General features: G+C 29.7%; 1 protein-coding gene across 1 annotated transcript; it reads left to right on the top strand.

Moving 5' to 3' along the window:
- The first annotated feature begins 3,241 nt into the window (after nucleotides 1-3,241).
- Nucleotides 3,242-10,758, top strand: LOC107413246 (tubulin-folding cofactor E). The gene is made up of 16 exons (XM_048470528.2): nucleotides 3,242-3,612; nucleotides 4,156-4,326; nucleotides 4,443-4,489; nucleotides 5,406-5,552; nucleotides 6,237-6,311; nucleotides 6,781-6,890; nucleotides 7,077-7,219; nucleotides 7,315-7,376; nucleotides 8,290-8,397; nucleotides 8,488-8,522; nucleotides 9,272-9,337; nucleotides 9,577-9,668; nucleotides 9,753-9,829; nucleotides 9,918-9,995; nucleotides 10,236-10,405; nucleotides 10,540-10,758. Exons 1-15 carry the CDS (start codon nucleotides 3,306-3,308, stop codon nucleotides 10,332-10,334), a joined length of 1,617 nt encoding a protein of 538 aa, XP_048326485.1. The 5' UTR covers nucleotides 3,242-3,305; the 3' UTR covers nucleotides 10,335-10,405; nucleotides 10,540-10,758.
- Nucleotides 10,759-13,334: the final 2,576 nt, after the last annotated feature.

Below are 13,334 nucleotides of genomic sequence, written 5' to 3'. Positions count from 1 at the left end.
ATAATAAAACTATTAATCATTGAATATAAAACTATTATATAACAAAAAATATATAGGATTTTATTTATTTTTATATACCATGAAAGAATAAAAAAAAAAAGTACAAATAAAGCACTTAATTTATGCTTGAAAGCACCTTTAAAACTCCCATCCAAGCTAATATATTAATATCTTCTATTAATTCCATATCAACAATTTTATTTTATTTTATTTTTTAAAGTAAAATTGAAATGCAACAAATCTTGTAAAAATAATTCTTCTCACATTTCTAAAAGCAAAATCAGTAATTAAACTCTTATAATCAAGACTTATCTAGAAAATTTATTTTACGATCATTTTCCAATAAAAGATCTTTTATAAGACCATTACCCACTAACAAGTATCTAAATTTTATATCAAAATTATCATAAATTTTTGGACCACAAATATTAGAGGGAATGAACCTAATATCAATTAAATCATTTAAGTTTTGAATTTTATCATTTTTATTATGTACTTCATTATCAACATCAACATCTTCATTTTTATTATTTTCATTAAGTCCTAATTCTTTTTTCATAATTTGGATGATGGTCATTGTTAAATCTTCCATTGATTTTTTCAGCTACATAGTTAAATTTTATTGTTCCTTAATAATGAATCTATTAAAAATACCTTTTTGAGATTGCATAAACTCTTTATTTTCTTTTTTCTTTTTCCTTAATTTTTATATCTAGATAGCTACTTATTAGGATGCATTCTATTTTTTTTTTATTTTGGTGGGAAAAAAAAAGAAGCAACAAAAAAAAAAGTACCAAAGTAAATAGAAAAAATCGAAAAATAAAACATAAATAATGGTAAAACAAAAAACATAGAAGCACGTTAACAAAAGCTTATAGAAGCACATAAACAAAATTATAAGTCATACATATATTATAGAGAAAATGACAGACTTTTTTTCTTTTTATATTTATTTTAATAAGAGAATTTTTTTCAAAAAGTTATTAATTTTAGTCTTAAACTAATTAAATTTGAATAAAATATTCATATTCTTATTTTTTCATAAAATAAGATATAAATATATTTTTATTAATTAGTTTTGCAAATGATGATATTTATTATGCATTATTATATAGGTTGTTGAATCATATTCAGCCATATTTAATTTTAATATAGGTTTCAACAATAATAAAAACATATTTTTAATTAATATGGTAATATTATTTTTTCCCAATATATATATATATATATATTCATTACCAAACTCTAGCATTTATATATTTTTTGAATCTTTTTATTCTAATTTAATATCCATTCATTTTGACGAAAATAAATTCATTCTAGAAAACTTTTTAAATAAAAAGTTTCATATATATATATATATATATAGCTATGATGCCCCAATAATTATAAGGGCCTTATGCAATTGCAAAGTTGCAGTGATTCGTGAAACAATTAGTTTTTGTCTTCAATTGGGTTTTTTCTATGGGCAAATTATCAAAGATTGATTTGTGGCAATTAAGCTACTTGAATAGTCAAATGACAGCTTAGTTGCTTATTGTTTTTTAGTGGATGAAATTAAGTCTTTGGTTTTAAGTGCCCCTTTGCTGGTAGAGTTGCTAACAGGGTAGCACATGGCCTTTGCTAAACATGTTGCGTAATTGAGCTCTTTTGAGACACGGTTTGAAGGAGGCCATGCGTGGCTTGTCCCTTCAATTCAAGCTGATGTGTATTCTGTTGTTGTTTTTTAATGAAAATCTATCATTTTCCAAAATAATAATAATAATAATAATTGTTAATATATGAGTAAGTATCTTATACAAAAACTGATTAAATGAACAATTATTTTTCTATAAATCTTCACAAATATTATATATATATATATATATATATATTTTTTTTTTTTTCATATTTTGCTAATATTTAAATATTCGTCACAATAATCTTGATGAATAATTAAAAAAATAAATCCTTTTTACCATATGGCAATAAATATTACTGACAACTTACAGATTATGGGTTTTTCCATCTGTTGTTAAAATCTTTCTTTCCAATTTATTAAAAAAAAAAAGATTATTATAAAATCTTACAATTTTGTTTAAAAAAATTTCATAACTATCCTTTAGTTTGTTTTTTTTTTTTTCCCCTCCGAAATTTCCCTTCTAATTTTATTTTCTTTTCATATTATTTTGTTTCAACATAAAATTGATAATTCCATTTAAAACTAGTAAGTTAAAAGATTATAATATCCATCTAATGAAAGCATATTATTTACCATTATAACTTTTAGAAACTTGTAACCAAACATCTATCATAACCTTAAATTTATTTTCAAGAATAAAATCTACTAAAACAGATGAACCCAATATCAGTGTTCAATAAACTCATCCAACCTATTTTCTTTTTTTGTTTTTTCTCATATGGTTGTGGGATTTCATTATGTAATATTATATTGTTTGGGAACCAAAAGGAAAAAAAAAAAAAATTACAAACGAATTGCTATGGTAGTACATCAATTTAGACAAGCATTTTTTGATAGAATTGCTTACCGTTTCTCTCCTTTGATTTTTTATTTATTTATTTTATTTTCAAATAAAGTTTGGTATATATGTACAGTTTTTCAAATGTGCTTATGGATTGTAAGATTCACCTAGAGTTAAATTATATATAATTTTTATCGCATATATTATATATTTTAGCTACAACCTTAACTTTCCCAGTCAATGCTGATATTTGAATTGGAAAACAAAATACAAATAACACAATCTTCATATTTGATTTCGAAGAAAACAAACATTACATATGGAATAATATACAGTGATCAGAAAATATTTTTGGATTTTCTACTATAGTAGATTTTATTTTATAGAAGGTAAATTTTGGAGCTATGATGACTGTCTGGATACAAGTTTTTAAAAATTTATTTAATGGTTTGATTTTAATGAATAATATATTGCAATTAGATGGGTACTATGGTTTTTTTAACTTATTAATTTTGGATAAAATTATCTATTTTTTTATTGAAAAGGGGTAAATCGAAAGGAAAATAAAACTAGGAAAGTATATGAAAAAAAGCAAAATAAAAGGATAATTATAAAAAAAGAAAATTCAAACTAGAATATAATTTTTTATTATTATCCCAAAAAAAAAAATTGTATTTTGGATTAAAGTAAAAAAGTTTGTAAAATGTAATTCATAATTGATCACCAAACGACTTGTCATTGGATTTGGAGCTCCACACGACTTGTCGCTGAGTGCGTATGGCCTAGAAAGAACTTGATCAGTTAAATCACGCTCTCTCACTGAGGAGCGGAAAGAAGAAGAAGATGGAAGAATCCGAGTCAAAAACCCAGTTCCGACTCGGCCAGCGAGTCCACTCGGTTAGTGATCCACACCGAATTGGAACGGTGAGGTACGTGGGACCCGTCCAAGGCCATTCGGGCACATGGGTCGGAGTCGATTGGGACAATGGAGATGGCAAGCATGATGGCTCCGTCAATGGCGTCCGATACTTCCAAGCAAAGTCCGAACGATCCGGCTCTTTCTTGCGGGCCCAGAATCTAAGTCCGGGAATATCGTTGCTCGAAGCTCTCAAGCTCAGATACCGAGGTGACACTACTAAGGAAGAAGAGGGTATGTGTCTGTTTGATCATTTTTTTCGCATTTGGTTGTTTGGTAGCTGAGAAATTATGTAGGAATACAATGCTTGTTATGTATTCATAGAGAAAAATGATTGGTTTCTTCACTTTTTTCGTCTTTATTAAAGTTATGTGGAGTTTTGATTTGGTTTCAAATGGAGGCCGCCATTTTATGGATTTTGAATTCTACTGTGCTGTATGTGTGATCATTTTTTGGATTTTCTTGTTTGATTGCTGAGAAATCATGAAATACGAATAGAATTCGTCTTTTGAGTTCACGAAAAAAAAAATGATTGCTTCTTTACATTTTTGTGTTTATTAAAATTCAGTGCGAAACTTCGTTTTACTTTCAAACGGAGGTCACCATTTTATGCAATTTGAATTCCAGTTTGGTATATGAATTTACTTTGGCATATTTAGGAGATACGAATTTCTAGTAGATTGATAACAACTTTTTGCATCTTTTTAGTTGGATACAATTAATACTAAAAAATGGATGAAATTCTATCTAAATCGTGTTTTCCTTGCGGTATTGCAGATGAAATGTATGTTCTTTCGGCGAGTAACAAACGTGTATCCGTTCAGCTTTTGGGTAAAGATAAAATTCAAGACAAGCTAAGTAGATTCGAGGAGTTGACTGGTGCATCATTATCTTACTTGGGTGTTGGCTCTCTTGGAGGACCATGTGATATTGGCACTGTCTTGCCAAGTAAGTAATGGTGAAAGTGATAATTCCATTTTTGTATATATTCTATTTGAATGCCTTTGCTTTTAGCATACTCTTTAGAAAAATAAAAAATTAGAATAATTTTAATGCTATTGCAGACCTAAAGGAGCTTGATTTGACTGGAAACTTGCTTTCAGACTGGAAAGTATGTTCTGCAAACTACAATCTTTTCTGGGCATTTTTCTATAATTAGATCAGAAAATTTTGAGAGTGCTATAACTTTGTAAAACAAAATACAGAATGAACCGCCTGTTGGATATAATACTTTTTTATTTTTGTTTTGATATAGTTATATATCTGACTGTCTTCTTTGCTCTGTTAGAGTTCCAGCATCAATGATGACAGATATTGTTATTTTTTGATTGCTAACTGAAAGCAGAAATGATATATATATATATATATATATATAGGGAAACAAAAGAAGTGAAAAAAAAAAATAAAAAAAAAATAAAATAAAAGAGAGAGAGAGATAGAAGGAAACACCACTGCACATTTTGAACAGTTCACCTTGAAATCAAATCTGATGAATACAATCACAGCAATTTGTTATTTTACAAGTTATTCATATTTCACATAATAAGTTGATGGGTTACTTTAAAAACAGAAATCTTGATCGTGCAAATTTTCAATTTGCGGAGGAAAATGATAAACAGAAACGAGGTTCCGACGAATCAATCTGTCCTTTCATTTTTATCTTAAAAAAAAAAAAAGGGTATTTTTCCTTCCTCTTCGCGTTGTTAGTAATTTGGGGCATCAAGCTCTGTTTTTGGGATTCGCTGAAGGATTATTATGGTCTCCTTGCACTTTTGAAATTTCATTTGCTTCTACAGAATATTTTTATGTAATTAGAAATAATTTGATAGATTTAACTAAAACGCCACACAAATGTGGCATTCAATCTGATGTGTGTTCACTAATTTGACTGTTCTATATTCACTTTCAAGAGTTTCCGTTGCATGTGTGCTTATATGCATGTTCTCATTTCGTAACTGCTTTACGCCCAATATTCTTCTGGGGGCAGAATGACCTTTCTCCATGTTTGAATTATTATGCTCTTGCAGGATGTTGGCACAATCTGTACAGACCTACCAGCTCTTTCAGCTCTAAATTTATCTTACAATTTAATGTCAAAGGATATTGTCGGGCTACCACAGCTAAAAAACATCCGCATCCTAGTTTTGAACAATACTGGGTTAAAATGGAAAGAGGTGTCTATTTTCTTTTCTTTCTCCTTTACTCTGCGAGTCTGCCTTAAGTTTTTACTTCTGTTTGGGTTTTTGATGCAGGATCTTGACAGACAGAATAAAAACTATGATAGACTAGGGTGTGCCTAAATAATTTTGAATAAAAGCTAAAATATGGATTTTGGATAGTATTTGGGATTTAAAAATTAGCAGTGGAAACTAGGAAGAAGAAACATGAGAATTTGAGAAGAGAAAAGAAAAGAAAAAATGAACATATCATTCATAGGGTATGGGCTTCAAATCCTGTGGAAGATGCATAGGCATCAAGTATGGTTGCCTTTTTAGAAAAATACAGTTAGAACCCTATTCTATGACCAAAAAACATTTTTCCAACACAATTTTAAGAAGTGGAATTGTAAATCATACATAGTTGGTAAAATTTTAATGCCACCATTTTCTCCAGTAAGAGCTGATACTCTGAAAAATAGAAGAAAAATCACTTTGTCGTGCTATGACAAGCCAGAAACACATATGTTTGATGCTACTAGCTAGTTTCAGTTTGCATGATTGTCAAATTACAACACTACCACTGCATTAACTATTCCATTTCTCTTGTAATTATTCCGTCTCCAAGACATGCAATTTGCATCAATTAGTTGTACTTTTTGATATCAAGTTGCTAGTTAATGTTCCTTAATCATCTGGCAGGTTGAAATACTTAAGGATGTATTGCCAGCAATTGAAGAACTACATCTTATGGGAAATAACATACGCACTATAGAGGTTTACTGTCTTACCAATTAGCTTGTTATATGTCTTATTTAGACTCGCTACATTTTTTTTTCCCCCCACATCCTAAAGATTTGAAGGATTATGCTCCTTTTATGCTTAACTTACTTTAGAAAGATATTATGCGAATTGAACCAATGCAAGTTTTGTGTTATCGTTTTTTGTTTTTTCTTTGTTTTCAGAATGCCTTTATAGATTCTGCTCTGATTGCTTGATATAAAAAAAAAAAAAAAAAAGAAAAACGAAAAAGGGTTGCATTTGTTCTTGCTGTTGTTATTCAAGTAAATGTTAAATGATGAAAATAAAACGTATGATAAATCTGTCTCCACTGAAGTACTCAAATAGTAAACCATTATTTTAAAATGTATGATAAATCTGTCTCCACTGAAGTTCTCAAATATTAAACCTGTATTTTGACCATACAACCTTTTTTTTTTTTTTTATTATTATTTTTTTGTTTCAGCCTGCATCATCCTTTACAGTTCAGGGATTTGATTCTCTGCGGCTACTTAATTTGGAAGATAATTGTATAGCTGATTGGAAAGAAATCTTGAAACTTTCTCTGCTAAGAAGGTAAATAGGAGTTTTGTTCTTTAATCAGAACCACCTACCATTGAACAATAGGTAGTGTGGGACTGGGATGAGTTTGGTTAATTTGTTTGATAAATAAATATTTTTTCTCCCTATGAATATGTTGTTTCTTAAATGCAAGTTGCCATTTTTTCTTGACATCTCTTACAATGTGGTCTCTGCATTCAGCTTGGAGCAGCTTCATTTAAACAGGAACAAGTTGAGTTGCATCTGTTATCCTGGTAATGAAATGATGAATCAGCTGCCAAGAGATTATGAATTAGATGAGAAAAGCTTTGAGCCTTTTCAAAATTTGCGCTGCCTTCTTCTCGGTAATTTATATACTCGTCTTTAGTATTTATGCATCTTTTGTTTAGCTATCTCCACCAATGATTGTAATGTGTTGCTTAGTTATTATATGCTCCAGGAAGCAACAACATTGAGGATCTGTCTTCTATAGACTCCCTAAACTTGTTCCCGAAATTGGTGGTAAGAACTTGTAATTTGAACCACTGTTATTTTGTTAAACATGTTGAGTTTAGAGAGATGTGTACCATGCTGCATGTACTCCATATTAATTTTACCTGGAGATGTCAATGCTTGTAATTAAATAAGTATCTGCTGATACTAAGCAGGCATGTACGTATTGATACTCTATTAATTACTTGTACACTTTCTTTTTTTTTTAAAATAAATTTTATTCTTTCTATTCTCCAGCCAACTTTTTATATGTAAGTATTAGGTTTTGTTGGTTAGAATTTATGCTAAGCTGATAGCTCTTCATAATACTTGGATTCTTCCTTCCTTCCTCAAATTTTGCTTGCCTTATACCCCGGTTGATGCTCTTTTATGAAGTGGATTATGCAACAAAACTTTTTTGGACATGTTCCATGGTATCTCTCCATTACTTTATCTTTTAGATGGACTTTTGTAGAAATCACTGACATCTCTGATGATCTTACCATATAAATACAGAGCCTAGGAAGGCAAGATGTTAGCAACCTTTTATAAACAGAACTCTTCATAAGTCAAAGACAATGGCTCTTATGCAAAGGCTGATGTGTTTAGTTCCTGCATTTGGTTAACTCCTGCTCAATCCGAGCCTACAGGGTTTGATACCTTGAATCATTTTTACCGTTCTGACTGTAGAAGCAAGGAGCTTAAGTATTAGAAAAATGGAGTCCCATGCATGAATGCAATATTTGAAGCATTGCATTTCTATAATTACTTGCTCTGTTTAAGATGATTATAAAAGTTATAAGAGCTAAATTATATTCAATTGTTTAATGATTAGCCTAGTTTTTGGTAGTTCTCTGTGACCATTTTAATGCCTCCTGTCAAGTGAATTTCAATATTTTTTTTCTAGTTGATGAAATACTTATTCTTCTTTTGATTATTAAAGGATGTAAGGCTTTCTGATAATCCAATTGCCGATCCTGGAAGAGGTGGTATTCCAAGATTTGCTTTGATTGCACGCTTAGCAAAAGTTGAAGTATTAAATGGAAGTGAGGTAAACTCAAGAATTTTTCTGTTCTCCATGACCGCTTTTTTGGGATGATTATGAAGAACCTGATGTGTTTTTTTCTAATATTCTTCACAGGTTAGTCTTCGTGAAAGAAAAGACTCAGAAATTCGGTATGCTTTTTATTCCTTTGTCATAAAAGAATGATCGTCAATTTGCTAGCTTCCACTATTGCTTGAGTCGCATTCTTGATCTTTTCTTCCTTGCTCTGTCCTTTTCCCCACTAGGCTTGATGGCATTAAAACTGTTAAAAGATAGTTAAACAACTTTATGAATCAATCACTTCTGCTTCTGTTACTAGATAAATTATCTTATTTTTTGATCAGATATAGAAACATGCAAATGTCTTGTTGTCCCTCATGGCTGTTGACTTATATTATATAGAGATCTGAGGTGCCCTTAAAATGTATTGAGGGCTCAGGAATACATCAAAAAATTTTCATGTCAGCTGGAAGAGAGCCATTTTTATGATATTTGGACTTTTATATGTTAAAAATTTCTGGATTATTTTTATATGATCTTATTTCTGCATCATTAAGAGTTGCCCAGTTAATAATCATTTTGTTTATGTATGATATATTGCACTAATATATAGTTAATAAGGGATCATAACATATTTTATATTTACATTATGATGGCATGTGAACTAATATGCAATTGTAAAGGATAATTATCAAACCATAAGTTAGAAAAATATGGTGTTAGCATCACATGATTGGTGGTATACTCAGGAGATCGATTTATGTCACATATGTGAGTTAGTTTTACACGTGATTGATTGGAAGATGAGGTGAGTTTTACATGTGATTGATTGGAAGATGAGGTGCTTTTTGTCTCTGATGGAGAATTATTTTTCTTGAAGGTATGTCCGTTTAGTTATGTCTAAGCTGCAAGGCAATGCTGACGATATTCATCGGCTCCACCCCAGGTAATTTTATCCTTTTCAGTACTCATGTTAGTCTTTGATCACTGCATGGTTTTTATGGTAGTATAACACCAACTTCAATGGTATCACGTAGGAGTGTTAGTAAAAGAGGAAAAAGAAGTTGGTAACCAACCCAACTGCATGAGTATTACCACAGTTTATCTGAATTTAATAAATTGGTTATTGATGAGATCTCTTAATTGTTGAATCAATAATCACATCTATTTCTCTCTAATTATCAGGTTTTCTGAGCTTAAGGATTTTCATGGAATTGACTATGAAAAGCCATCAGTTGGGGTAGCAGGCCCTCAGAAAATGGCTTCAGGACTTCTGTGTATGAATTTCAGAATTTTTATATCTGCTTCTTTGAATTGCTCACAAGAAATTTATATTAAAGTTAGTATCCAAATATATGCAGCTATCACTTTGAAATGTGTTGGAGCATCTATTGGTGAGAAGCCCCAATTAGCAAAGAAGCTACCGGGCACGACAACGGTCTTTACTCTATCCCAATAAAATCTAGAATTATGAGTTTGGTTTGATATTGTTTACAACTTTCCATTTAACTTCTGTTTTAAACTAGGTTGGCAAACTTAAAAGTCTTTGTGAAACTTTTTTCAAGTTGAAGTCTATCAAGCTGAAATTGTTTCTTCAAGAAGAGGTTTGTCTTTATCATCACATAAATTATTCCTTTGTTCACAACTTCTTCCAATTTTCCTGAACTAATGCTTTGATATGTTAAGTTTTAGCAAATACTACCTATTATGAATGCTATTCTATGTCTGGTGCTTTTTAATGCATTCAATCTAAAACTCCTTTATAATATTGAGCAATGAGTACTTGAAAATTTAGAAGTTTATGTCTACAATGTAAGTTACCATATTTATTCTTGAATTTTCAGGGTTCTCCTTTGCCAGTATTACTTGATGATGAAATGGCATCATTGGTGGACCTCGGTATTGGTAACGGATCAACCATACTTGTGGATGAAGAGAGTTAATAAGATTATATCCTAAAAAATTTTCAGTAAGCGAGGAGAAGTTATGGTGTGAAATTTTGGTGCAACTAATGGTAATTTATTCCTCTTGTCCACAATTTCTCCTTATCGTCAACGTATAATGCTTGAATTTATGAAAAGGCAACAGTAACATCAAGTAGTGATTTAACTTGAATTTATGATTGTTTTTCTGTATTGGGTTTGGCAGAAACCTTGTTAGGCTCTTGCTTGGATTGGTGGAGAAGGAATGAGAATGTGAAAGGAATATCCCTTTATGCATTTGTTGGAAATTATTATTTTTCCTTTCTTGATGGCAACTATTTGGATGCATTTCTATGTTCTATTATAAGACTATAAAAGTGAGTCGTCATTTTCTACAGTGTAGCTTCTTCTTTATATATATATATATTGCTTCCAAATTTTTTTATATGGAGTTTTCCACATTTTCTCCTTATGTGCATCGTCGTTTTTGGAATTTGCAGTGCTCGAATTTATGAAAAAGCAACTGTAAACATAAAGTAGTGATTTAACTTGAATGTATAATTGTTTTTTTGTATTGGGTTTGGCAGAAACTTTGTTTGGCTCTTGTTTGGTAATGAATTTCAATAATATAGAGGTTTTTATTTTTTTATTTTTATTTTTTAGCTCTTGATTTAGTTCTCAAACATTCAATTTGAGAAATTTCAACACTAACTTCTTTCTATTTAATGGTTTCTTAATTCTTTCTTTAGCGGAAAAATTTTCATCTAAGTTCGAAGAAGCATGGGGCGTATATTTCTTCCTCAGCTGTGGAAGCACATCTGGGATTTATATGAATTTTTAATAAATAAAAATATTTTTTACTATTATGGTAATGAATTTCAATAATATGATTGCTCATATGAAAATAATTTTAATTTTATTTTCCTAAATGATTTGATGAGTAGTAGTCGGTGATAATTCAAGCAATTGAACTTCACAAATATTTACAACTGACTGCATATTATAAGACCATGAAAATATCCATCTCAAAGTTTTATTGGCAGTTCAGTTATTCATAGTCCAAACAGAATGAAAACAAGAAATAAAATAAAAAAAAATAACAATAACAAGTCATAAAATTTAAGATACATGAAAACAAAAAAATAAAATTTGTGAAAAAACGAATGACTAGTCATAAAATTTAAGATACCGACTGATGTATATATATACATATAGATACAGAACATTGAAACCATTGAATTCTTCGAAACCTTGGAGCAAAAGACATCACAAAAGTTGGTCTTCGTAAGAAGTAATAAAGCCCCTAACAATAGCATTGGTGGAAAAAATCCTCCTCAGATGGTCTCAGCTGATACCATTATATTATTAAGTCATTGTATCCCTCATCGAGGAGGAGGGGATGCCCCGACAAAAAATCTGAAGGAATATATGCAAATGCTTGTTGCCATTTTCTCAATACTTGAGGTGTAAAAAACATTCATTATTATGTCTCTGGTTGAAAATGGCCAAACATATTTCCACCACACTGCTAATCCCGTGTTGTTAAATCTTATGTTAAAAACATTTGTCAAATCTTTTTGTTCAAGGTGCCCCTCTCTCTCTCTCTCTCTCTCTCTCTCTATATATATATATATATATATATCTCTATATATTTTGGATCCGACTTGCAACACACAAGTGCACTGATGAAATAATCCTTTACCACAGACAAAACCACGTAAATAGCCATCTAGCATAATCGAATAATTTAGTCACGGACAATAGAACTACGGTTGCAACTACGAAAAAAAAAAAAAAAAAAGGTGGTAATTCCATTTGGTATCAATTTAAGCTTTTAATATTAATTTAGTTACAATTTAGAGAAGTAGTAATTTAATATAGTATTAATTTAAACTTTTGAAAAAAGAAATAATTCAATTTAGTATCAGAACTAGTTATTCAATGTTCCTAATTCAAAATTCAATTTTCATCTAAAAAAATATAAACACATATAAAAATCCTAAATAAAACTCATCAAAAGAGATAAAACCTATATGTGAGAGGGATATTAGAGAAAAATCTTAAAAAAAATAATAATAACTCACTTTCCATTAATCTAAGTTTTAAAAAAAAAAATTGTATTATCATTTCTCTTAAAGGCCTAACCACTTCTCCCAGAAACTTCAATTCAACTTCTTATTGAAACTAATAATTTAAAAGAATCTAAATTCAAAACTAACAATTTTACTTAAAAAGTAAAAACATATATAAAGACAAAAAATAAAATTTAAAAAAAACTATGAAAATGAGTGTTACAGAAAAATATAAAATAAATTATAATTCACTTTCCATTAGCTTTTTTAACTTTGGGAAGAAATGGTAATTTAACCAACAAGATGTAGACCCATCTAAAAACCATTAAATTCTTTGCAACCTTTGAGTAAAAGATATCCCAAAAACTGGTTTTTGTAAGAAGTAATAAAGTCCCTAACAATAGCATTTGTGAAAGAAATCCACCTCAGATAGTCTATGAGCTGGATTTTACTCTCATGATTTATTATATTAGTAAGAAATTGAAGTCCTCGTCGAGGAGATGCCCGACTTAAAAAAGATTTGAAGGAATACAAACAGATGCTTGTTGCAATTTTCTCAATATTTTGGGTGTAAAAAACATTTATTATTATCTCTTTGGTTGTAAATGGCCAAAAATATTGCCACCGTACTGCTAATCCTATGTTGTTGAATGGTTTCCTAGACCTTTTTCTTTTTACTATTTTTCATTTGTGTTTTATGTAATTATTGAGAGTAATATACAACTCATAAACTATCTGAGAGGATTTCTTTTACCACCGATACTATTGCTAGGGGTTTTATTACTTCTTATAAAGATTAGTTTATGGGATATCTTTTTAGATAAATTTGTTGGATTTTGAACTCAAAATTTCATTAATGATTAGTTTTGATATTAAATTGAATTACTTTTTCTTCCAAAAACATAAGATTTAAAAGTTTATATTTTTATTACTTCAACACTAATAAGTT

This window comes from Ziziphus jujuba, chromosome 8, assembly GCF_031755915.1.
Source record: "Ziziphus jujuba cultivar Dongzao chromosome 8, ASM3175591v1".
Classification (NCBI taxonomy): Eukaryota; Viridiplantae; Streptophyta; class Magnoliopsida; order Rosales; family Rhamnaceae; genus Ziziphus; species Ziziphus jujuba.
This window is presented reverse-complemented; position numbering and strand designations above follow the sequence as displayed.